The sequence below is a fragment of the Nothobranchius furzeri genome, chromosome 4 (genome assembly GCF_043380555.1).
Source record: "Nothobranchius furzeri strain GRZ-AD chromosome 4, NfurGRZ-RIMD1, whole genome shotgun sequence".
Classification (NCBI taxonomy): Eukaryota; Metazoa; Chordata; class Actinopteri; order Cyprinodontiformes; family Nothobranchiidae; genus Nothobranchius; species Nothobranchius furzeri.
In genome coordinates this window covers 79,888,666-79,912,460 of record NC_091744.1, presented here as the reverse complement: position 1 = coordinate 79,912,460, position 23,795 = coordinate 79,888,666, and the positions used below count along the sequence as shown (strand labels likewise).

The 23,795-nt window shown below is 42.6% G+C and overlaps 2 protein-coding genes across 4 annotated transcripts in view; both read left to right on the top strand.

Moving 5' to 3' along the window:
- Positions 1-13,586, top strand: part of LOC107389097 (receptor-type tyrosine-protein phosphatase beta) — a 56,712-nt gene extending 43,126 nt beyond the window's left edge. For 2 of the 3 annotated variants that reach the window (XM_070550471.1, XM_070550470.1), the window contains exons 25-31: positions 19-109; positions 2,277-2,353; positions 4,499-4,633; positions 4,730-4,852; positions 5,707-5,870; positions 6,806-6,941; positions 10,584-10,907. In XM_070550471.1, the coding sequence (XP_070406572.1) occupies positions 19-109; positions 2,277-2,353; positions 4,499-4,633; positions 4,730-4,852; positions 5,707-5,870; positions 6,806-6,941; positions 10,584-10,748 (891 nt within the window). In that variant the 3' untranslated portion in view covers positions 10,749-10,907. Of the gene's footprint in view, positions 1-18; positions 110-2,276; positions 2,354-4,498; positions 4,634-4,729; positions 4,853-5,706; positions 5,871-6,805; positions 6,942-10,583; positions 10,908-12,859 lie in introns of those variants that run through there. The other variant, XM_015964993.3, reaches the window with a different exon arrangement.
- Positions 13,587-17,678: 4,092 nt separating this feature from the next.
- The window catches only part of LOC107389096 (fibroblast growth factor receptor substrate 2), a 28,494-nt gene continuing 22,377 nt past the window's right edge, over positions 17,679-23,795 (top strand). The window contains exon 1 of the mRNA XM_015964992.3: positions 17,679-17,881. The gene's annotated coding sequence lies outside the window, so the exon portion shown is untranslated. The remainder of the gene's footprint in view (positions 17,882-23,795) is intronic.

Below are 23,795 nucleotides of genomic sequence, written 5' to 3'. Positions count from 1 at the left end.
GACCCATTTTCCTAACAGGATCTGAAGGATGTTGGTCGTAATCAGCCTCTGGACTCAGCTCTACTGCCAGAGAACCGTGGGAAGAACCGATACAACAACATTTTACCCTGTGAGTGTCTCCACCTGACTCACCTGTCCATTGTGTCTTCATTTCATTGTATCTCTAGTGAATGATGCCACCGAGTCACTCTGCTCCACACTCTGCTCTTGTCTTAACAACTTGTGCCCTTTAGCCTCTAGACCTGCTAAATCCTCTCAGTCGCACCCTTGGCTAAATGATACCCTCCGGTCTCTACGCACCAATCTTAGAACTGCGGAACAGAAATGGCGCAAAACAAAAGATTGTCGTGATCAATTGAAATTTCATGAATTACTGTCCTTGTTCTCTGCCAGCATCACTGATGCAAAGAAAGCTTTCTACACTGACAAAATTCTCAGCTCTACTGACTCTCAGAAACTATTTTCAACATTCAAAACTCTGCTCAACCCTCCGTCTCCACCTCCAACCAACATTCTATCAGCTGACACCTTTGCCTCATTCTTCACTGACAAAGTGTCAGCTATAAGCAAACAGTTTACTCAACTGGCCACTCCTGAACATTCACTACCACAAACTCCTTCTAGCCCACCCATCTCAAGCCCTACTGCTTCATTTTCCTCTTTTTCCCCTCTCACTGAGAACTGTGTGTCCAAGCTTCTCACGTGCAGCCGCCCTACTACATGCCCACTTGACCCCATTCCGACTAAGCTGCTCCAAGCTATTGCTCCTAGAGTAGCCGCAGCAGTCACACATGTGATCAACGCTTCACTGACATCCGGTACATTTCCGTCCTCTCTCAAGCATGCTCAGGTTAAACCGCTGCTAAAAAACCCCATCTCTTCCTCCAATGAGATCTCATGTGGAGAACTACCGACCTATCTCTCTCCTCCCTTTTCTGTCCAAAATCATTGAAAGGGTGGCTTTCAAGCAGATCACAGAATACCTCTTACAAAACTGTCTGCTTGACCCGTACCAATCTGGGTTCAAAAAGGGCCGCTCCATTGAAACTGCTCTGTTAGCAGTGACGGAATCCTTAAAAGAAGCTAGAGCGACTGCCAAATCCTCAGTGCTTATCCTGCTCGACTTATTGGCTGCATTTTACACTGTCAACCATGGCTTCCTTTTGTCCACACTCTCTAGCATGGGCACTACAGAGAAAGCACACGCCTCGTTTGAATCGTACCTCACAGGACAATCATTCAGTGTATCTTGGCTTGGACAATCCTCTACCGTGCACCATCTTGCCGCAGGAGTCCCCCAGGGCTCTGTACTAGGACCTCTTCTCTTTGCCATATACACCACCTCACTGGGTGAGATCATTCGATCACATGGCTTCTCCTACCACTGCTATGCAGACGACACCCAGCTCTATCTGTCATTTCCACCGGACGACCGTACTATCTCTGGCTCCTTCAAAGGCAGTTCGAAATCTGGGTGTTGTGATTGATGAACACCTGACCTTTAAAGATCATGTTGCCTCTGTTGCTCGTTCATGCCGCTTTGCGCTGTATAACATACGAAAGATTAGACCATACCTAACACAACATGCCACCCAGCTCCTGGTGCAATCTACTGTCATCTCCCGCCTCGGTTACTGCAATGCCCTTCTAACTGGTCTTCTAGGCTGTACTGAGAGACCTCTTCAAATGGTCCAGAACGCAGCGGCGCATCTGGTCTTCAATCAGCCGAAATGAGCACACGTCACCCCTCTGTTCATTGAGCTCCACTGGCTACCGCTAGCAGCACGCATCAAATTCAAATTGCTAACACTAGCATACAAAGTCCGAGATGGTACGGCTCTCATCTACCTGAATCCTCTTGCAAAGGCTTGCGTCTCGGCCCTGCCGCTCCGGTCATCACAGGATTGTCGGCTAGCAGTGCCTACACCATGCTCAGGACAATCCAGACTCCTCTCATGCATCGTTCCACAAATGTGGAATGACCTTCCAAGCACTACCAGAACAAGGGCTTCCTTTTCAATTGTCAAGAAACTCCTGAAGACCCTGCTCTTCAGAGAGCATCTTCTAAACTAGCACCCTCCCTGCACCCGTCCCCCCTCTTTACTGTCCACTCCTTGTTCCCTCCTCTCCATGACTGATGTCAATGTTGTTGTTATTATTGTTGTTATTAGCCTCAAGGGCAACATGCTGATTATCACATGTAAGTCGCTTTGGACAAAAGCATCTGCTAAATACATAAACATAAAGACAACCATCTCTATTATTTCTGTGTCCAGACGACTCAACAAGGGTGAAGCTGTCCTATGTAGATGATGATCCCTGTTCAGACTACATCAATGCCAGCTACATTCCAGTAAGACACTCAAACCCTCTGGTTCTTCCCACCACACCTACAGAGTTTGTCTCAAACAACCTGGTCCTGGAGGCCCGGTTTCCAGCATGTTTTAGTTTTAACTCTGTTTCAACACACCTGAATTCAGTCAGCAGATGATTAACAGTTGATTCAACCACTAAATCGTGCGTTCAACCACTAAATCGTGCGTTGAAGCAAAGAAACAACTAAAACATGCAGGACAGGGTTCAGGACTACTGGAATTGGGTAGCCTGATCAGCCAGCCCCATGCCTCCTCATGGGAAGCATTGGGTCTGGGAACTCTTCTATCCAAATAGCCCCACCTCCTGAGCCTTCTACCTGAGCCAATCAGCGTTGAGCAGCGTACGCCACACACTGTGGCGCTCAGTTTCTCATAAACATGGCATCTGAAGTGAAGTTCTAGATGACGTGGACGTGTTTTTAAAACCGCAAGAAGATAAAAGCCTTTCTTCTAAAGAAAGACGTTTGCGCCGTCTCCAGATGCCAACTTGGACTACAGTTAAAAAACTACAGCGTCGCACGGTACAGTCAGCATTCCCCCTTTTTTCTGGTAGGTTATTTTTTATATGGCTAGTCCCGCCCCTCATGTGCCTCTCTGCCTGTGAGGAACCAGACTCGTTCTCTGTGTAGAGGATGAGTCTGGCAGGCCAGGCTTCTGATTGGGTGCTGACTTGGTTCTGGACTGAGTAAACAAGATTGGTTTGGGACTTTTGGTTTGTGCTGTTTAGGCTGAATTAAAACAGGTTTGACTGAATGTTCTGGTCTGATTGTAAAGTTATCTCAGGTTTGGGTTTGGATTCAACCTGAAAGGATCAGACTTTCATACCACATTTATTTCTATGGCACATTTGAAAACAGCATGGGAGCTGACCAAAGCGCCTCCCAGCATAAAAACAGAAATATACAAATGCCGAAATAGCAGACAGAATACAGCAAACAGATAAAAACAGATAAAGGCAAATAAAACCAGCAAAAAGGAAAAATAAAACATCACAATCTAAAAGCCTTATTATAGAGGCGAATCTTCACCAATGGACAGTGAGTGGCGGTGCATTCCAGAGTATGGGAGCTACATACGTGAATGCTCGCTACCCCCTTGACTTGTAGCACATTGTCGGGGTCAGAGCAGCAGTTGGTCAGCTGAACGCAGCGAACGCAGTGGCACATAGGGCGTGAGTAAGTCAAAGCTTTATGAACAGGATCTTAAACTCTAACTGCTACTGGTAGCCAATGACGGTGCAGCTAAACTGGGGTCATATGGCTCCATCAGGTCAGTGCCGGTCAAACATCGTACTGCAGCATTTTGCACAATCTGCAGACCATTTAGGACTGGTTGCCCATCACTTTCAGGGTCCAATATAAAATGCTACTTTTTGTTTTCAAATCCCTCCATGGTCTTGCCCCTGTGTACTTATCTGATCTTCTTTCAATTTATACTCCTGGTCGCACACTCAGGTCCTCCAGCCTGTTGCTCCTCGAGGTCCCGAAAGCGCGTTACAAATCATGCGGACAAAGAGCTTTCTCTGTCGCGGGTCCTAAACTGTGGAATGAACTTCCAGTCACAGTTCGACTGGCATCCACCTTGGCAGATTTTAAGTCTAGACTAAAGACACACTACTTTATCCTTGCTTTTAATAGTTAGCTGTTAGTTTGGTTTTTACTACTCTTATTTTATCATCCATTGTAAGGTTTTTATTGGTAATTTTTTATCGGCTTGTCTTTTTTATTGTTGGTTGTATTTCATAGTACTGTTTTATGTTTTCTATCTCTGTTATTGTGCGACTGTTCAGCACTTTGGTCAGCCGTATGGCTGTGTTTTTAAAGTGCTATATAAATAAAGGTGGTATGGTATGGTATGGTATGGAAGCTGAAGTCCCGACCTGTAGTGCATTTGCATAGTCCAGTCGTGAGGTGGTGTATGCGTGCACCGCCATTTCTAAATGTGCCGTTTTCAAAATCGGCTTTTGAACTTCTCAAACGTTAAAAGCAGAAAATATTTTTAATCAAATGTTAATGAAACACAGAACATGTACAGAACCAGAGTGGAAATGTGATATTTGGTGGTTAGGGTTGGGTCCAGGTTTCTTGTCCTCTCACAGGTCTGTCTCTCTTTCTTATTCTCAGGGGAATCATTTCCGTCGGGAGTACATTGCCACACAGGGTCCTCTGCCAGGAACAAAGGACGATTTTTGGAAGATGGTTTGGGAGCAGAATGTCCACAACATGGTGATGGTCACTCAGTGTGTGGAGAAGGGCCGGGTAGGTAGCAGACTGATGAAACCCGCCTTCGTGTGATTGTCAGGCTTGGTGTTTAGAGCTGGAAAGATGATGTCTTCTCCTTTGTCCTGCACACAGGTGAAGTGTGATCACTACTGGCCCTTTGATCAGGATCCTCTGTACTACGGAGATCTGATAGTCCAGATGTTGTCTGAGTCAGTTCTGCCAGAGTGGACAATCCGAGAGTTCAGAATCTGCAGCGTATGTTGTCTGAGTGCTGAAAAGTCTGAAAGTAGAGCCCTGCATGGGATTATTTACTTAATCCCAACCCCACCTGCTCTTGCTGACTCTCTGACCAGTACCACAAAATCTGCATCCAATCCCACCTACTCCCATGTCTCCATACACAGGCCAAAGAAAAATGAGGTTAACACTGGTTCTTGATGAGCCCACGATTCAACCCGAACCTGAACCGACCCTAACCCTAACCCTAACCCTAATCCGTCATCACATGCAACTCTTAGCCGAGTTTTTATAAACGGGCCAGACGACAGTCTTGTCGGTGTCAGGACAGGATCATGGGCTGCATCCCACAGTCCCCTGTGCTGCTGTCACATAAAATAAACAATGATTACATTTTTACACCAGAACACTGCAATAGTCATCCTGTCACTCATTAGATTAGAAAATAGAATCAAATAGGAAAAGCTGAGGGAGCATTGAGCAGGCAGCGCTGCTTTAGGTAGGTGACGGTTTGCGATACACCTGTTGCACAGATGCACCCTACGCCAGGGTACCTCACTCTCCATGTTTCTATTCAGTTAGTCTAACCAACCCTGACACAGCTTTGTTGTTTCTGTTTCATTTTCTCCAGCCTTCACTACATTAGCGACCTCAGGTGAAGTCTCTGTCTTTTTGCGGAATAACTCGGGAGCCATGATTTTTTCTTATCCGCTCGCTCCGTCCCATTGAAAACTCCAAACCTCCTGTTCTCACAAGATATGGTTCCCGAGGGACCTGAGGCATCGCAGTCCCATTGCAGGGCTCTAGCTGAAGGATTCACTTTACGTTTACTCATAGACTGAACGTGTGAACAAGGTAAACTGTTTGTTCAGGAGGAGCAGCTGAGCTTCAGCCGCCTCGTTCGACAGTTTCACTACACAGTGTGGCCTGATCATGGAGTTCCAGAGAGCACGCAGTCACTTGTCCAGTTTGTCCGAACCGTCCGGGACTACATCAACAGGAGCCCCGGTTCTGGTCCCACTGTGGTTCACTGCAGGTAAACAACAGCAGCTTTACTACACACACTCCAACACTAATGAAGTTGCTGATAAAAGGGACAGAAGCTGTGGGTAAACAGGTTCAGGGTATGAATGCAAGGACCACATCAAACAAAGAAAAGATCTGACTGAGTGGCACTTCCGGCCCGTTTCCACTCTTGGAACTTCTGGGTAATTATAAAGGACCTTCACGGCATCTGAGTGTCCATTTTACCAGGTCGTCTCAAAAGGAACATTTTCAGGGTGATTTCAGGGAAAACCCAAATACCTGAACTGGGCGAGGTACTCAGAATGGCCCAGTAGAGTCACTGAGCAGGACTTGGAGTTAACCCGTGCTAATTGGTTGCAACTCAGTAGGAAATGATATGGGCAGATATCAAAACGACTGGCATTAGTAAAGTTGGAGGGGTTGTTGGCGTTGCAGAATAGAAGGAAGGGAAAATAAGCTGCGTTGATGCTACTTTAAATTAAATGTTCTTAAACTTCTAACAATAAAATATGTGGTGGAAATCCCCCAATCCGTTAATTTGTGCTAGTTTCTGTTCTTCTACAGATTACTATAAACCTCATTTTTTACGTCGCACGGCCACTCTTCCCGTCCTCTGAAAGGCTGGCTGTACGGCATCCTTTAAGTGTCTTAGATTTTATTCATGTCTGTTGACACATTTTGGCGTTATGCTGATGTCTTAAAGTCCACAAAGTCTCCATTTTTTCTGGACACAATGGCTGCGAGGACCAAACCATGGTGGTTTTCCCAGAAATTTCCCAGAATGTCTATAATGGAAATGCAGCTTTCGTTAGAGGGGCTGTCTGTACGAAAACGTTTAATCAAACCATTTGAGGTGCAGTTGATTCAAACTGTAAAGGCTTTGCAGCTCAGAGCTTTGTCTGATGCTGCTCACGGTTTCTGACTGGAGGTCGGTGTGTGTTTCAGTGCTGGTGTGGGTCGTACAGGAACCTTCATTGTGCTGGACCGATTGCTGCAGTTGCTAAACACCAGAGACACGCTGGACATCTATGGTGCTGTTTTTGACCTGCGACTCCACCGATCCCACATGGTGCAGACAGAGGTAGGACTAATGCATCGTGGGAGCACATATGTCAACAGCAAACAGTATTCCACTTAAGTCTGGAAATGACTTTCGTCTTTAGTTTGTTGTTAATTGCTGTTGCAGTTGTTACAGCAGACAGCTCCTACAGTAGAGTGGCCTCTACACCATAGACATGAATACGTAGACATCCCATTGGGCGCTGGAGAGTGTAACAGCATCGCCGCCATGTTGAGCAGCTGTGCCTGTTTTGTGCAGCCTACGGCTACAAAAACCGCCGTATGATTGAAAACAGGGCACGTGGGATTACTAGTGACTTTCTAGCCTAGCTGAAAGGATTTATTTTTAAAATGTTTTTATTTATTTAGTTTAATTATATTTATATTTTAACTATGATGCCATAGCTTGTGTCTGATTTTGTGAAAAAGCTTGATAAAATGTGTTTTTTAGTTGTGTAAACCCCTTCCTCTGTAGAAATGAATGCACTGGGAGCGAATGGAGACCCATCTGAAATGATGGCTGGCCACTACAGCAGCTCCAGTAGGCAGCGCCAGTCCACTGGGCGTCTACGTATATATACGTCTGTGTTCTACACTGCCTGGCCAAATAAAAAGTCGCCACCAAATGATTTCATTGGACCACCTTTGGTTACTCATAAATGTTTCCAGGACAAATGTGGACCTAATGAAATGTTAGTTTTTCTTATCCCTGTAATAATATCTACAAGACGGAAAAGTGTCTGTTCACTCACATAATCCCAGAAACATCCTTATCAGGCCCAGTGTTCCCCTTCCATCTGGATGAATGGTTTGAAACCATTGACCATGACATTCTGCTGTCTCGTTTGGAGCACTGTCTCCAGAGCACTGTCCTACAACACTGTTTCATTGTATATGTTGCCCTTGGGAATGATTTTTCAAAATGTTTACATCACCTTTTACTGTTTTGCAGATGACCATACCATATGATACCATACCACACCAATTTATTTCTACAGCGCATTTAAAAACAGCATGGTAGCTGACCAAAAGGCCTCCCTAACAACAGCATAAAAAAACATTAAAAAAACCCAGTTAAAGCAGATTAAAAACGGTAATCAAAAAACAATAGAAAAGTGAAAAAGAACTTCAAATAGAGTCACAACCTTTTTTGTGTATTCCTACTGTGTTTTTTCTGATAGCATTATTTGGGTTTTTTAACACAGGAAAGGTTGTTTTACCTTTTTGGCTGACAGTTTCAACCACTCCTGCGGTCTTCTTTAGAGCTAGCCGCTAATGGCAGCGCCACTTCCTTCTCCATTTATCCTGGGCAGCAGAGGATGGTGTCGCCCTCTGCTGTCTGCACCCTGCTCACCAATGTCCCATGTGTGATCCAATGTGCAGACCCCATCGTCTCTGTTCATGGTTCTGAAGACCCTGTGCTGAGGCATTCATTTACAAAAGGTCTCCATAACCAAGAATAGAAAGAAATGTTGCAGTAACTAGTCTTTTTTTTTTTGCCTCAAAATAAGAACACAGTTTAATTTGAACAAAGAAACCTAATCTGATATTGAGTTTCTTCACAAGATCATCTATATGGGTCTTGAAGGAAAGGGAGTCATCTAGCCAGACACCAAGGTATTTGTATGTGTGGACCACCTCTATGATATTTACCTTGCTCATCATTTTTACATTTGTGTGTTAAAATCTTGGGAGTCTCCCTTGTTAGATCCTTTAGATCAGGGGTCCCCAATCCTGGTCCTCAAGGGCCGGTATCCAGCAGGTTTTGTGGTTTTTCTGCTCCAACAGACTTGATTCAGTGGTTGAAACACCTGTGCAGCAGCTCATCAGGCTCTGCAGAAGCCTGTTAATTAGCTGCTGATTGAAATCAGGTGTGTTGAAACAGAGTTAAAACTAAAACATGCAGGATACCGACCCTCCAGGACCAGGACTGGGGACCCCTGCTTTAAATCTAGATCTGACTAGACAGGTGAGCACAACAGTCCAGTCAGGTTTCTACCACCTTTGACAGTTGGCTATGGTTAAGCTGTACCTTCTAGCTGAAGTATATAATCATGTTGTCCATTTATTTGTTTACAGTCGCCCTCTACTCCTGTAAAACCCTATATTTAGGTATAGCGCATTCGTCTTTGCATACTTGTTCAAATCATAGCGGCACACTTGCTGACAAGCACTAGGAAGTGGGACCAAATTACCCCTAGGAGATATGTCATCAGGAACCGCCAAGGCGTGTTCCAATGTTAATGTTCTACCGAGGTGTCTGTTCTCCATTTGTTAGCCGTTTAGCTAGCTGAGCAAGGATATACGAGAGGTTCTTTGCTAAACTCTGCAGTAAAACATACTTCGGAGAAACAGGACGCCAACTTAACACACGAAAAACAGAAAATCAAAAAGAGTGAGAAAGAAACTAAACAAAGGCCCACAAGAGCAGCAAAACAGGAAGCAGAAAGTTCTATGAAAAGGTCAGTGGTAACGGACCATTGTACATGGGAAAATCACATAATGGGTTGGGACAGCACACAGATCATGAACCCGGAACAACAAAAATACAGAAGATGGATTAAGAAAGCGAAAGAGATAAGGAGATGCAGACACATCACCATGAACACGTTGGATCACAAACGGGATGCTGTTATCAGCATGAAGGATGCAGCCAGCAGAGGGTGACATTGTCCTCTGCCGCCCGCACACAAACGGAAGTGACGCCACCTAAAGCTGGCGGCTCTGACGAAGGCGGAAATTCCAGCTGAAACATGTCACGTGTAGCCTCAAGGGCAACATGCTGATTATCACTTGTAAGTCGCTTTGGACAAAAGCGTCTACTAAATACATAAACATAAACATAAGTGTCCACTAGGTGGGGAGGTAGGGTTTGGACTCTCCTCACTTCAGTGCGTGCAGCCGCATGGAGCAGCGCTCATCACCTCCGTTTGGACAGGGGAGGGAGACAATGGGTTAGAAGGCACATTGACTCCTAGATACGGTTCGACGGCCTTCGGTCGCAGTTCCGCCCAGGCTGGGATAGGGAGAAAGAGTTTCCATAGCGACGGCAGCATTCCACATTTCATCTGAGGGGGGGAGTTATCACTTGAGCCTCACAGGCTCCAAGGGCACCAGATTCAGATAAGAATTGTTTGGGGACAGAAAGAGATAATTTCCTCTCTGTGTTAGTGTTCTGTTGGTCTTCAACCCCTCTGGATCCAATAATGGCGTAATCAATCTATCCCAATCCATGCTGATCCGTCAACTCGCTCCTTGATGGAATCCACCTTCTGTGCCAGAGCCTGAATCTCAGCCAACGTTCCAAGCTTACGACTCATCTCGACAATCATATGAGTTTGTGCGTTCACAGCATGATGCATTCCATCCCTGAGCTCTGGGATTGAGCCAATATTCCTCGAAAGCTCATTAATTTTCCGGTAAGCCAGGTAACCGCTCAGGCCAAACAGCAGGAATCCCGACACCAAAACATCTTCAGAATCCACTACAGGCAGTTGAGAGAGGCATATCAGTATCCACTGTTTTCAGGAGTCCATGATATACCCAGCTGGCTCTGTCCCAGAGGGGCATCCGGGAGCCCATCCTCCCGTTCTCATCATTGAAAAGATTTTTGTCAGTCGCTTTGAGAGACCAACTGACCAGATCCATTTTTAATAATTTCCAGTTTCCAGAAAGAATGCAGAAAGCGCCGTACACACAAAGACAGGACAAAGAGCCTTGGGATGAGGAGGGAGGGAGAGGAGAAAAAAAGCATCTGTACTCTCCAAGAGCCAGAAGAAAAGAGATCAAAGCTGATCACCATGACATGTGGGGTCCCCCAAGGTTCTAGCAGAGAACGCAGCACGAAGGACCTGCAGGCATAGACCCTGCAGGCGTGGACCAGGAAGTGGGACCAAACAGCAGGAGCGACACGAGGAAACCAGGAGCGGTAGCAGGTACTCGGCGATAGTCCTGAGCAGGTGCACACCATGACTCGACTGGATCCAACAGGCGGAGGCTTGGGTGAAGAGAAGCAGACACGGAGCAGGAAGCCCTACCACCCCGGAGACTGTTGGCGTGCGTAGGGGGTTTTACCTCCATCAAAAACTCCAGGAACAGCAGCTTCCGTGAAGAACAGGACGGGGCAGAACAGCAGGAGCGGAGAAATGACCCCGACCACCCTGAAAACAGAAAGGATGCGCCAGGATCTCCCAGAGGGCTTCGACCACCCCGAGAACAGGTAGGATGCGCCGAAAAACAAAACTCCAGGCCGGAATCTCCCTCCGCTGAAAGGGAAAAAAAGAAAAAACAATCCTTCAGAAACGGATGTCAGGGCTCACCACAGGTCCAGGTTGGTCAGATCATTCTGTCATGTTGAGTGGATTGGAGGTGATGAAGGACCATGTGTGGTGGAGAGTTCAGGAGGCAGGAGAGCAGGCACAGATGAAAAATAAAAATGGTTTTAATGGTGGAATGGGAACAACAGGAACAAAACAACGATGACTACAAACACACATCTGACAAAGGACATAACGAGACGGGAGGTATAAATACACTGAGGAAAATAAGGAACACATGGGCAGGTTAACAAGGGGCAGGTGAAACCAATAGGGACTAATCAGGCATGAGAGGGACACAGTCAGGAAGGCAGGGGCAGATCGTGACACCTAGTTACTTTAATGTTCGTGCTATTTTCCCTAATGGAAAGCACCTTGAATTATCTCTGTGTATGAAATGTGCTATACAAAAAAAGCTGCCTAACCACTGGACGTAGCTGACCTCTGCTCCTCTTGCAAGAACGACTCACCTCTCACTGTCTTCATTGCTGGCAGCCATAAACCGCTGTGATCGGCACCCAACCCCGTCACCAGGGCGCCACGACCACAAACGGACTGCTCTCCCAACAGCGAGCATCCCTCTTACCTTCCTTTCAGTCCTTTCTGTGTCCTCATCAGTGCAGTTATCATCCACACCTGTCACCTGAGATCGGCACTGTCTTCTTTACACCACAGTACCTACACACACACACACACACACACACACACACACACACACACACACACACACACACACACACACACACACACACACACACACACACACACACACACACACACACACACACACACAAATCCACTTCCATCTGCATTCCTACACACTTTAATCTATCTAAATTTGCCAGTATGCTTGCCTAACTACTTTACTGACGGACTAGTAGAGTACACCAGTTGTTTAAAACACCAGGAGTTTTCCTGGACAACAGACATGAATATTAAATCCCTGAGAAACATGATCTGTTCATGTTGGAATACACAGAGAGAAAACTCAGATAAGAAGACTTTGCTGTATATTGCTGGCCGATAGATGACTGCACGAAGCAATGAAAACGTCCCAGCTCAAGTAATGAAAGTTTAAAGCTATTATAGCAAGATGCAGGGGAGAGCTGCTTGATAAAGGTTTGGCTCTGCAGATGGACCATTAATAACAACACAATAAACCGGTACCAGTTCAGAGAGTGCAGCCAGTTCATTGGCTAAAATCCAGGATTCCATAAACATTCAGTGCACGAGAAATCAAAGTCTGTTAGCACAGATCTCACATTTACCAAACACCACTTAACAGAGGGTGAGACAAGAAGATGACTGGATGAATAGGCAAAACTATATTTAGAAAACATGATGTGCTGTGAATACTTTCTGGAAGTAACTCCTCCTGGAAGACATCTGGGGAAGGTGGCTTTGCTGGGCCTCACTAGAAGTCACTCAAAGCATTTTTTTATAACAGTCAGAAAAAAAGAGTTCAAAAGTTTTATTTATCCAAGAGGAAGAATGAGAAGATGGGTTGTACTTCTTTGATCCCAGAGTTTGTAAATGATTGTACCAACCAGACTAGAATCAGTACTAAAGATGTCTTTCATACTCACGTCAAATAACCTCTGACAGTTTACTCTTCTCCCATCAGAGTCAGTACCTGTACCTGCATCAGTGTGTTCGGGATGTCCTGAGAGCTCGAAAGCTGCGCAGCGAGCAGGAGGACCTTGTCTACCCAATGTGAGCTCCAGCCACAGGAACGGAGAACCAGCAGGAAGTCACAGTGCAGCTCATCCATGACTATGGGAAGACCTGCCAACCACAAATATTGATTCTTTTCCATGGAGATGCTGTGACAGTGTTCATATTTGATCTGAAGCTTTAATCTAATTTATGTAACATGAGAACTGAATAGTGTCTGTTGTTGTACACAAAGTGTGTCGTGGTGACGCTGCTAGACGACACTGACCCAGCCTTTCCAATGGATAAGTAAGCGGCGCGTAACGTAGGAGACCCACTCCGATCCGATGCGTTTAGATGTGAAACGACGGCAAAAGCCTTCCACGCTGCTGGTCCTGCAAGGTGATGAAATCATAGGTAAATTGCAACACCATGCATGATTTAGCAGTTGACAAGATAAGCAAAGAGAAAGATGACAACATGTATCCAAAAGGGTCTGTCTGTTGGCCTCGGCTACGGAGATGTCTCGGGTAATGACATACTTCTGTTACTAGTTAAGCAACTGGGAGTCTGTACGTGACTTTGTTTTTAAAGTTTCCAGGTTTTTTAACACTGCTTTTGTGTTAGACTTCCTGTCTGGCCTGATTTGAACTGTTAGATGTGTTCTGCAAGCGTAGCATGTAAAAAAAAAAAAAAAAGTAACATGTACCCAGGGGTGAAAATCCCTCATCATTGTTGGGGGGGGGGGGGGGGGGGGGGACGTTAGACAGTAAAAATTTCACGAGTAATTCCTGAGGGGGACATTAGAAAAAGCTTTTTCTCATGTGCTGATGTGTCTTAAATGTCTCATATATTATTAAATATTAGCTTTTGTTCTTTGTTAGTCCATATATAGTCCAGACCTGTCTACAGGTTTTTGGATGCTCTACCAATAATACCAAGAGTAGTAATACTAAGAAAGGAAGGTGTCAGTTAGCTACACCATAGATGACCTAACAGAATATATTGGTCACCATGAACGTTGGTGTGATCTCTAGTACAGCAGCTCAACAAGAACTCAAAGCTCAAATCAGTTTTAAATTAGAAAAAGAAATTATTTAATGAATAACTAAATTACATAATTCTTCAAAAATATGTATTTATTGAAATGGTAACAAACAACAACAGCAACAATATCTTAACGTATCCCAAAACCTAAAAATACACAAACCTTTATATTACATTAAACTTCTGAAGTGCGACAAAGGGTGTATAAATAAAATAAATGTATCTTCATGGGAACTGAACAACCAACTCTCAACACACTAGACCTATAATGCACTGTGTTACACTAAAACACTTCTCCACAAAAGAGAAAAGAAATATTTTGCAAACAAAAGAACCAAATGTTGTTCTTCTGGTGTCACTGGATCCAACAAACTCATCGCAGATCATTTTAATGTCCAACGTATCCAGTCTGTCTGAAAGAAAACTATTTTTGCATGAATGTGTACGTAACAAGTCCAGAACACTGCGAACTTACTACACTGTGTAAAAAGATGTTTGACTTTAAAATTGATATGTTTATGTTTATAGCAAACAATTTTGTCCAAATATATATATATATATATATATATATATATATATATATATATATATACTCTCAAACAGTGTGTTTTTAAGTAGCACTACTTGTATTGTGTGTTCAACAAAAGTTAATATATTGTTAAAACAAAAAAACATTTTGTGTTTTATGGAGTTTTGAGGGGGACACATTTATGTCAGAGGGGGACATGTCCCCTCTGTCCCCCCCAGGATGTTCGCCTATGCATGTACCCAAGCTTCTAGGACGGGATGCTTCAACTTCTGGTGGAAAGGCCCAGTTACCCAAATGATCGAACAGTTTTATCAGCTCGGATGAATAATTAGTTATTTTCCTGCTGACATGTTGGTTCAGAAAAAAGCCAGCTTCGATAAATCCATATGAAGGAATTACAACATCCCCTGCGTGTCTCCTGTACGTCTGTCTGTATCTGAACATGCCTGGGTGTTTATCTACAGCTCATTAAACACAGCATGTGCAGAAAACCCTGATTACTGTAATCATTGATCCAAGCCTTCTGCAACACAGAAACACAGAATCCACAGTGATTAGTCTAAAGTACAGTATAAATATAAACTACAGTACCAGTCTAAAGTAAAGTATAAATACAAACTACAGTATGAATATAAACTACAGTACCAGTCTAAAGTACAGTATAAATATAAACAGTCTAAAGTACAGTATAAATATAAATTACAGTATAAATATAAACTACAGTACCAGTCTAAAGTAAAGTATAAATACAAACTAAAGTATGAATATAAACTACAGTACCAGTCTAAAGTACAGTATAAATATAAACAGTCTAAAGTACAGTATAAATATAAACTACAGTATAAATATAAACTACAGTACCAGTCTAAAGTAAAGTATAAATACAAACTAAAGTATGAATATAAACTACAGTACCAGTCTAAAGTACAGTATAAATATAAACAGTCTAAAGTACAGTATAAATATAAACTACAGTACCAGTCTGAACTACAGAATAAATATAAAGTACAGTACCAGACTAAAGTACAGTATAAATATAAACAGTCTAAAGTACAGTATAAATATAAACTACAGTACCAGTCTAAAGTACAGTATAAATTTAAACTACAGTACCAGTCTAAAGTACAGTATAAATTTAAACTACAGTACCAGTCTAAAGTATAAATACAAACTACAGTATAAATTTAAACTACAGTACCAGTCTAAAGTACAGTATAAATATAAACAGTCTAAAGTATAGAATAAATTTAAACTACAGTACCAGTCTAAAGTATAAATACAAACTACAGTATAAATATAAACTACAGTACCAGTCTAAACTACAGTACCCACATCACCCCGCTTCTCCTCCAGCTTCACTGGCTGCCAGTCAACTTCAGGATTCATTTCAAGATCCTGGTTCTGGTCTATAGGACCTTACATGGACAAGCACCATCTTACATTGGTGATCTTCTTAGTCCCTTCACCCCCAGCAGGTCCCTGAGGTCCAGTGATCAAAGCCTACTGGTTGTGCAGCACCAGGCTAAAGGTCAAATGTGACAGATCATTTGCTGCTGTGGCCCCCAGACTCTGGAACTCTCTCCCCCTGAGCCTGAGATCAGTGGACTCAGTGGTCTCCTTTAAAAAGCAGCTGAAGACTCACTTGTTCAAGCTGACTTTTGTATGACCTTCTTCACCACTCTCTTTATTCTGCTCTCCCCACCTATTCCACCTTCCTCAGGATCCACTGATTTCTCTCTTACCTATTCACTCTCTCTTTCTTTAAATTTTTAAAATCACAATTGTCTACTTTTTGCTCATTTTAAAGGGGCATTATGGAAGTTTGACAGCCAAAACATGTATAGAAATAATAAAATTCTTCTTCATACATTCTCCTGCAATGCCCTGGTCCTGTAGAATGAGCCCTGGCATTTTTACTGTGATTGCCTGTTTTTCTGTAAAATCACAGAAAAAGAGAGTTGCTCGGGTCGAGCAGGCTGCTTCATGCGCATTCACGCTCAGGCATAGCCCTCCAAACCGTTCTTTGAACGTTGTTTCAGCTGTCATTAAGAATATAAATGTTACAGATACAGAAGACGTCACTGGTGGTTTATCTCGCCTAGTAAGACTTCGGGCTTTCGTGCAGACAACCTGGGTTTGATTCTGGGTGTGAACATAGTTTATTTAGAGTTTCTTTTTTACATTAATGGTATATTCTTTTTTACAGTAAGATGTCCAAATTTTTATTTGAGACTGGCCAAACGGCATTGAATTCACAGATAAAAAAGATGTGGGTTCAACTTTCATTTTGGAACAATTTTTCAAGCAAGGGAAGGGAATGATCTGAGCATGCAGGAGGACTGACCCATCTTAAACCTTTGTCGGCTGTGCTGAAGAGAAAGGTACAGAACCAAATTATTTATTTAATTAACTGCATGTTCTCATGTCCTCTGTCCCCCCCCCACCCCCCCACACACACACACACACCAAAGCTGGGGCTAGGCTCCTCTCACCCAATATGATGTAACACTGGATCACTCTGCAGCACGTAATGAGGTAATCTATGGTCTATGTAGTCTCTTCCACACTCTCGTTCCCCAGTTCCATGCTGCCATCCCACGGTGTGAGTGTGTAGTGCCGGTGATCCAACTATCCGTGTTACTCGTTGATGACCGACTACTACGTCACAGAATATTCGATGAGGACACACAGATAGATCACCAGTATCCAGCCTGTTTTAGTGGTTTCTCTGCTCCAACACATTTGATTCTATGGTTGAATCACCTGTGCAGCAGCAGCTCGTAAGGCTCTGCAAAATAAATCAGGTGTGTTGAAAGAGTCCAAACTCAAACCTGCCCTGAGGCCTGGAACTGAATACCTGGTTGTAGGGAGTGTGAACTTTGGCTCTGCTCCTGCATCAGCCCTTTGCTCGAAGCATGTGCGCTTCCTCAAAGTGCACTTCGCAGAGGATCGGAGTCAGCAGTGAGGTAAGGGCACTCTGGTCCTGACTCGAGGCCTGCCCCGACTACGTACGCGGCGCATGCGCAGTGCGGTGCGTAAGGTGTCGGAAGTTGCGGCAGCAGCTCGCTGTGATTTTTAGCTCGGGAGCAAACGAGCAAGAAAAGTTTGTTTTTAGCCGTAGAAAGAGTTTTGGGACGGACCTTTTCAGCCCGCAGTGAACCACTAAGGACCGCAGATGGATTCTGACTGGTTTAGATTGATGCTTGTTTGTAAAGAGAAACCTTAGGTGCGTTTTAAACGAGTTGTGATTGTTTTTTTTTGGCGCTCCAGCGGCGCAGAGGAAACATGGAGGATCTCCTGTTGTAGCAGCCGCTAGCTTTAGCTGAACGCCTGGATTTACGGACAGACTTGAGGTGCTCCTCCATCTGGATGCCCCAAAGGTTTGGATGCTGGAAATCACCCCTCTAACCAAGCCTGGTGAGTATGGACCGATGTACGGACAGGTTAGGGCTTCTGCGAAGAAGGTAGCGGGCGTTAGCTGCTGCTAACTAGCTGCTGCTAGCTAGCTGCCATTACAGCAACTTCACATCGAGAAGTTTCACACTACAGCGGCTGCGTGATTCACATTTCGCAAATGAACCGCTAAATGTGCGGCTCGCACACGGTTTTAACCGTGAGGTTAGTTAATCTGGTTAGTTATCAGCGATATAAACTGAATGCGCACGCGCTGAGGAAAGTGAAAACACTCAAGTGTCACCGAGAGGTCCTGAGATCTCGTTATTGATCATCCCGGTGCTGGAGTGACGTCAGAGCTAACAGATTAACTATCAGCAGATTCGCACATTACAAATCTGATCAAGTGTTTTAAGGGTTTGGAAATGAAATGGTAAATGCCTCGTTATCTATACAACACCTTCTACAGTTCTGCAACCCCCCAAAGTGCTTAGACATGCACTACATCATAGCCACAGCTGTCCTGGGGCTCACTCAGATGCGCCTCTGGTCCTGCCCAGGTACACAAGACAGAACCTGGGCTTGAACCTGCAACCCTCTGGTCACAGGGTTTGGGTTCTCACAGGACGGGTACTTAATGTCTCTGACACAATTGCCCCAAAGTCAAACATAAAGGTTAGTAATCGCTTCACTAGGAGAAAGTATTTCAGAATTAATTGATTTATTTAACATTTGGAGCAAGTTTCAACAGAAATTTGCTTTGAATCAAAATGTGATTAGAAACAAGTGTGTTACTGCTCAGATTCAGGATGGATCGTCATGGTAGTCGGGGCCGGTTTCAGGTCAGCTTAGGGTCGAAACACTAGGGCTGCAACTAACGATTATTTTCATAATCGATTAATCTGTCGATTTTTTTTTTCGATTAATTGATTAGTCGGTTTGTTATTGTTTAGCTATTTAACCTATACAAGTGATGAATACATTTCAGTTAAGAAAAAGAAAAACATAGGAGAATTGTGCAATTGACTGCAATCATTTTATTGCACATGAACACAGTCAGCGGTGTAAAATGAGCTAATCAGTCCAGAATAATTTTTTGGCATCAAAATATAAGAGGTAAATTCCATAAAAAAATAATGTTGAATCTAGAAAAGAGTTTGTAAGTGGTATGCATTGCTGGGGGGTGAGTGTCTTGTTCCCCATGTAGTTGTCCATCGTTGCTTGTTTTTTTCTGCATAAGAAACACAAATTGACTGACATAAGTACACATATAAAATAAAGCAGCACACACACTACAACACTAAATCAATATTATATTATTTGAATTAATTAACAATAGACAGTGATCATTTATTTTGATAAAAATGTGTTGTGAGGCGTTTTACAGCGTTAGATAGTAAAACAGCCTTTTAATAGTAAAAAAATGACTTTTTCTGAATTTCTCCTGTATTTAAAAATTGAAAGCGTACAATTATGCCGCGTTATATTCACCTGGACACAGCTTGTCTTTATATTTTTCTCCGCAGAGTTGTCCTTTTTTGAATGAGGAACATAGTTATGGGTTTGTGCCGTTTTTCTCTTAACAAGAACATTCTTATAAACAGACGTGCTAAATTTGGCAAGCGCATGATACACAACACGGAGGAGATTCACGATTGCATTTAGTCAATCAGAAGTAGAACACCGTAGACTGACGCGGCAAAAAAAAAAAACATGTTTAACATTCACTATAACGAACTCAGCTAAAACACTAAGTCCCATATTTGATCTGCGTGTAGTGATGGACCACTAGATTTTGCTTATTTTCTGTTATTTACCGGGCTGGCTCTTCCTCTGCTGCATCAGCCCCCACATGTTTTCGTCTCAAATGTTCACTTAGGGACGTCGTGCTTCCGTGCCATGCTAGATGGTTTTTGCATATTTTGCAGGTCACCCGTCTTTTCATGGCATCTAGAGTGAAGTGCTCCCATACTCGTGAGGTTTTTGTCCGGGGTTTCTCTTCAGTTTTGTCGCTTCTATTTTTCTTCCGTATTTCTTCTTGTTCCGCCATCTCTCACAGCAAGATGAGCGTCAGTAACGTGATACGTCATGAAAACCGAGGGCACTTATTGGCTCGTTTCTTCTTCTACGGCTCCACTGGTAGATCAGTGGCTCATTACTGCCACACACTGGCGGCAAATTTAACAGATTGTAACTGATGTCAGATTGTGGTAAAAATAGACTTTATGCGGTAAAATGTGATTATTAAACAACTAATCGATGACTAAAAAAGTTGTTAACTATTTCAATAATCGATTATAATCTATTAAATCGATTAGTTGTTTCAGCTCTACTAAACACCTAGACTGCATGTCTAGAATGATGGTGAAGAAACAGGAAACAGATTTTTTTATATATCAGCTCTCTTGAGGCATTTCGCAAGAACAATAAAAATAAATGAGATAAATGAAAATGGGAGAAAATGGAAAATTTAAGAATAAACACATAGAATTAAAATTAAAGAGTTAATCATGGAAGTATGGAAAGTGCTCGGTTTCTGTGTTGTCCCTGAAAAAGCTTGAAAATCAAACTGCATTGTTTTCTGTTTAGGATAAACCAAGGTAGTTAGATGAAAAAAATGTAGTGATGCACCAATATGAAATTTTTGGGCCGATACTGATATCAAGATTACTGTTATGGCTGATAACCGATATTCACCGATACCGATATTCTGACATAAATGCTTCTAAAATCAGCAGATTTTGTATAGAATTAAATTATTAAAGCTGAATTTAAGAAGAAGAAGAAGAAAAGATCTTTTCTATAGCGGCTCTCAAGAGTAAAATCACGAGGCGCTTAACAAAAACAAAAAATACAAAAAAGAATTTAGAAAATGATTAAAAACATATTTAAAATCTGCAAAAAATAGACAATTGTGGTTAAAAATGTAAAGAGAGAGTGACAAGGTAAGGGGGAAATCAGTGGATCCTGAGGAAGGTGGAATAGGTACACTGTAAAATAAAACATATTGTTTCAACTTAAAAATACGAGTGAAAGGGCTGCATTAAAATTTTGAGTTAAATGAAAAAACAAAATTTGTTGTCTTAACATTACCATATTTTATCCCAAATTAAACTCTCTTGTTATACCAACATGTTTTTAAGTTAGTTTAATTTATAATCAAGAGTTGATTCAACTTCTTTTAGTTTTTTTAACTTTAACCACAATTAATAATTTTACGTTGTCAAAACTAGTTTGGGTATTGAGAGAACTGACTGGTACAGTCCGTGTAATCCATAAATGTATGTTGACTCAATTTTAAAGTATCAATTCATTTGGAAGAAATGTTTAAGTCAACTTAACTAAATAATTTAAAACATTTGCCATATCGAAAAAAGATGGGGGCACTGTATATTGGAAATTTAAAACATTCATATGATTAATTTATGTACATTTCACACAAAATGATCCATTTAGTGATAAATTTCACCTCCAAAAACAGAAACAATACAAACATGTTCATCAACTCAGCTAGTTTTTTTATTTATTTAGCAGTAATGAAGTTACAGCTCTGCAACATTTACTGAAGCTGTTTTGTTTTGTAATGAATAGTGAAAACTTTTTAGAACAGTCTGCACTCAAAAAGGACATTAATAAACACAGCAGCTTATCAAGGTCTTATAGTTAGAACATATTTAGTGTCTTAAATGAGACAAGTCATTGCACATTAACTCAAGTGCATAAACTTTTAAAGCATCTGACAAAACCTTGCACAAATAAAAACAATAAAATAAAATTCAAAATGATACTATTCAAAATAGTAGTTCTAAACAAATAGTGCACATTTTAATCTTGTCATCTATCGTTTGGTCTTATGTTGACCTCTTTATTGCAATACTTTTTATCAACCTATGCATTTGATTGGCTTTGAACCAATATGACTATATTTTCTGATGGAATAAACCTAAACAGATGAAATAACAAAACAAGAATTCCAAACCATGTGCCAAACTTCTATATGACCTTTGGAACAATGTTTAACAGGAAACGTTGAATGCTTTCAAAAAGCTCAGACATCCATGAGTCATGAGATGAGACATTTCAGGAGAATCTACATGGTTTTTTGTAACAGTCTGTTTCTCAAACCATGCACAAGGGAGGAACACTGACCTCCGCCGATGTTCATCAGGACCTTTTGAAAAACTTCAAATGTGTACCTGAGTTCCTTTGGATAGTCTATATTAAAGGCAAAAAGCAGACCCATCAGTAGAGCAATGGCATGAGGAATGTCCTCCACATCAGGCAGGACCACTTGTTCCTCAAGAATGACTGATGTGGCAATGATGTCCTCTCCATCTTTCACCAGCAGAACTCCAACTTGCATTCCCCGAGTGAATGTGGCTTCCTCGTCAATGGCCTACACAAGTTATAAAGCAAATTTCTCACTATGACCCCTTGCAATATTTGGATAATTCTACAGACAACCTTGTTAAAAGGAGACTAGGCAGTTTTGCTTGTTTTTAGTGCCCCCTGGTGTCTGTCTGTGGTCAAAGCAGAATTGAAACGTATCTCCTCGCTGTGAGTTTGCCCTTTTAAAGGCATACTTTGCAACTTTTTCATATTTCAGGGTTTCCCCCAGCGCTTAGCAGGCTTTGTTTGCCCACCCGCCAGGCTAAGCGTCATGCCCCGCCCCCCTCCCCGACCGTGTCCGCTGACACGAAGGGCACAACGGAGCTAGAGTCCTCCATCAGCTGATACTGGTGAGAAACAGCAGCGGAACGTGTGCAACGCCCCCATCCCCCCTCTCATTGAGGAGAGCTGCAGAACAGAGGGCGGTAAAGGTTGGTTTATGCTTGACGTGTCCGCACAGCTCCGCGTGGAAAAGTTGCGTCATTTTAACAACCAGGCCCCTCCACCGCATCTCCACACAGCCCAAAATTTCCGCAACGCGCACCTAGGAAAATTTCTAACCACGCGGACGGTTGGACGCGTAAAAACATGGCGGACCGGCAAGAACCAATATGGCAGAGGTTCATAAATACAGACATTTGTATGATTCAGCTCTCAGAGATCACCGTGATCAACTTGTTGTTAATAATTCATGGAGAGAAATAGCTCGCACTGTCGGAAAAGACGAGGACGCTGTTAAAAATGCTGAAATGCCGTGTTGTAAACAGTAATTTCTACTTCTACTATGGTGTAGTGTTGGATGCATGCCGTAGAGCTCCATGCTGCCCCCTACAGTTTGGGAGAACATTGGCTCACCGCAGAGACAAGCCGCACGAACCATAAACACTGCAAGTTGTGAAGCGTGTTCCATCCGCGAGCCGCATCACCGTGCGGAAAGTGAATGCGTCAAGCATAAACCAAGCTTTAGGGTCTGTGTGACATTTCATCACCCCAGCAAAGGTTCATTTTAGCACATACTGGCTCCAGAAAGTGATTTAATAATGTGAAAAAGTTGCATAGTATGGCTTTAAAACCCTTCTTTATATAACTACATCTAATATCACATCACTACTTTCACTTATAAAGAAATTGTTCACAGATCATTTTTGATACAAATGCTCACCTGAACAGTCTTGAATGCATTTGAAGGATCATCCTTGAGAATATACAGAAGGCACCGGAAGAACAACTGACCTCTGCCTCAGCATAGAGGACTGAGAAAAAACAAAGACAAAACAACTAATTATAAAGAGAATAACAAATTATTGATATCCTGATTCTTTTATTCTGTTTTCTATACTCAATTGATTAGTTGGACATTTTCACTTCAAATTCTTCTTACAAACCTGTACTGCAATAGAAGTCTGCTACAGAATTTGTTTTGACTGACAGTTTTTCTGTTTTTGTTTTATTGGGAGGGGGGATTTGGCAGCCTTTAGCCATTTTTTTTTATTCTAAATACTATAGCTTTTGGAATAGAATTTTTCTGATAAGTTTTTCCAGCTCTGAC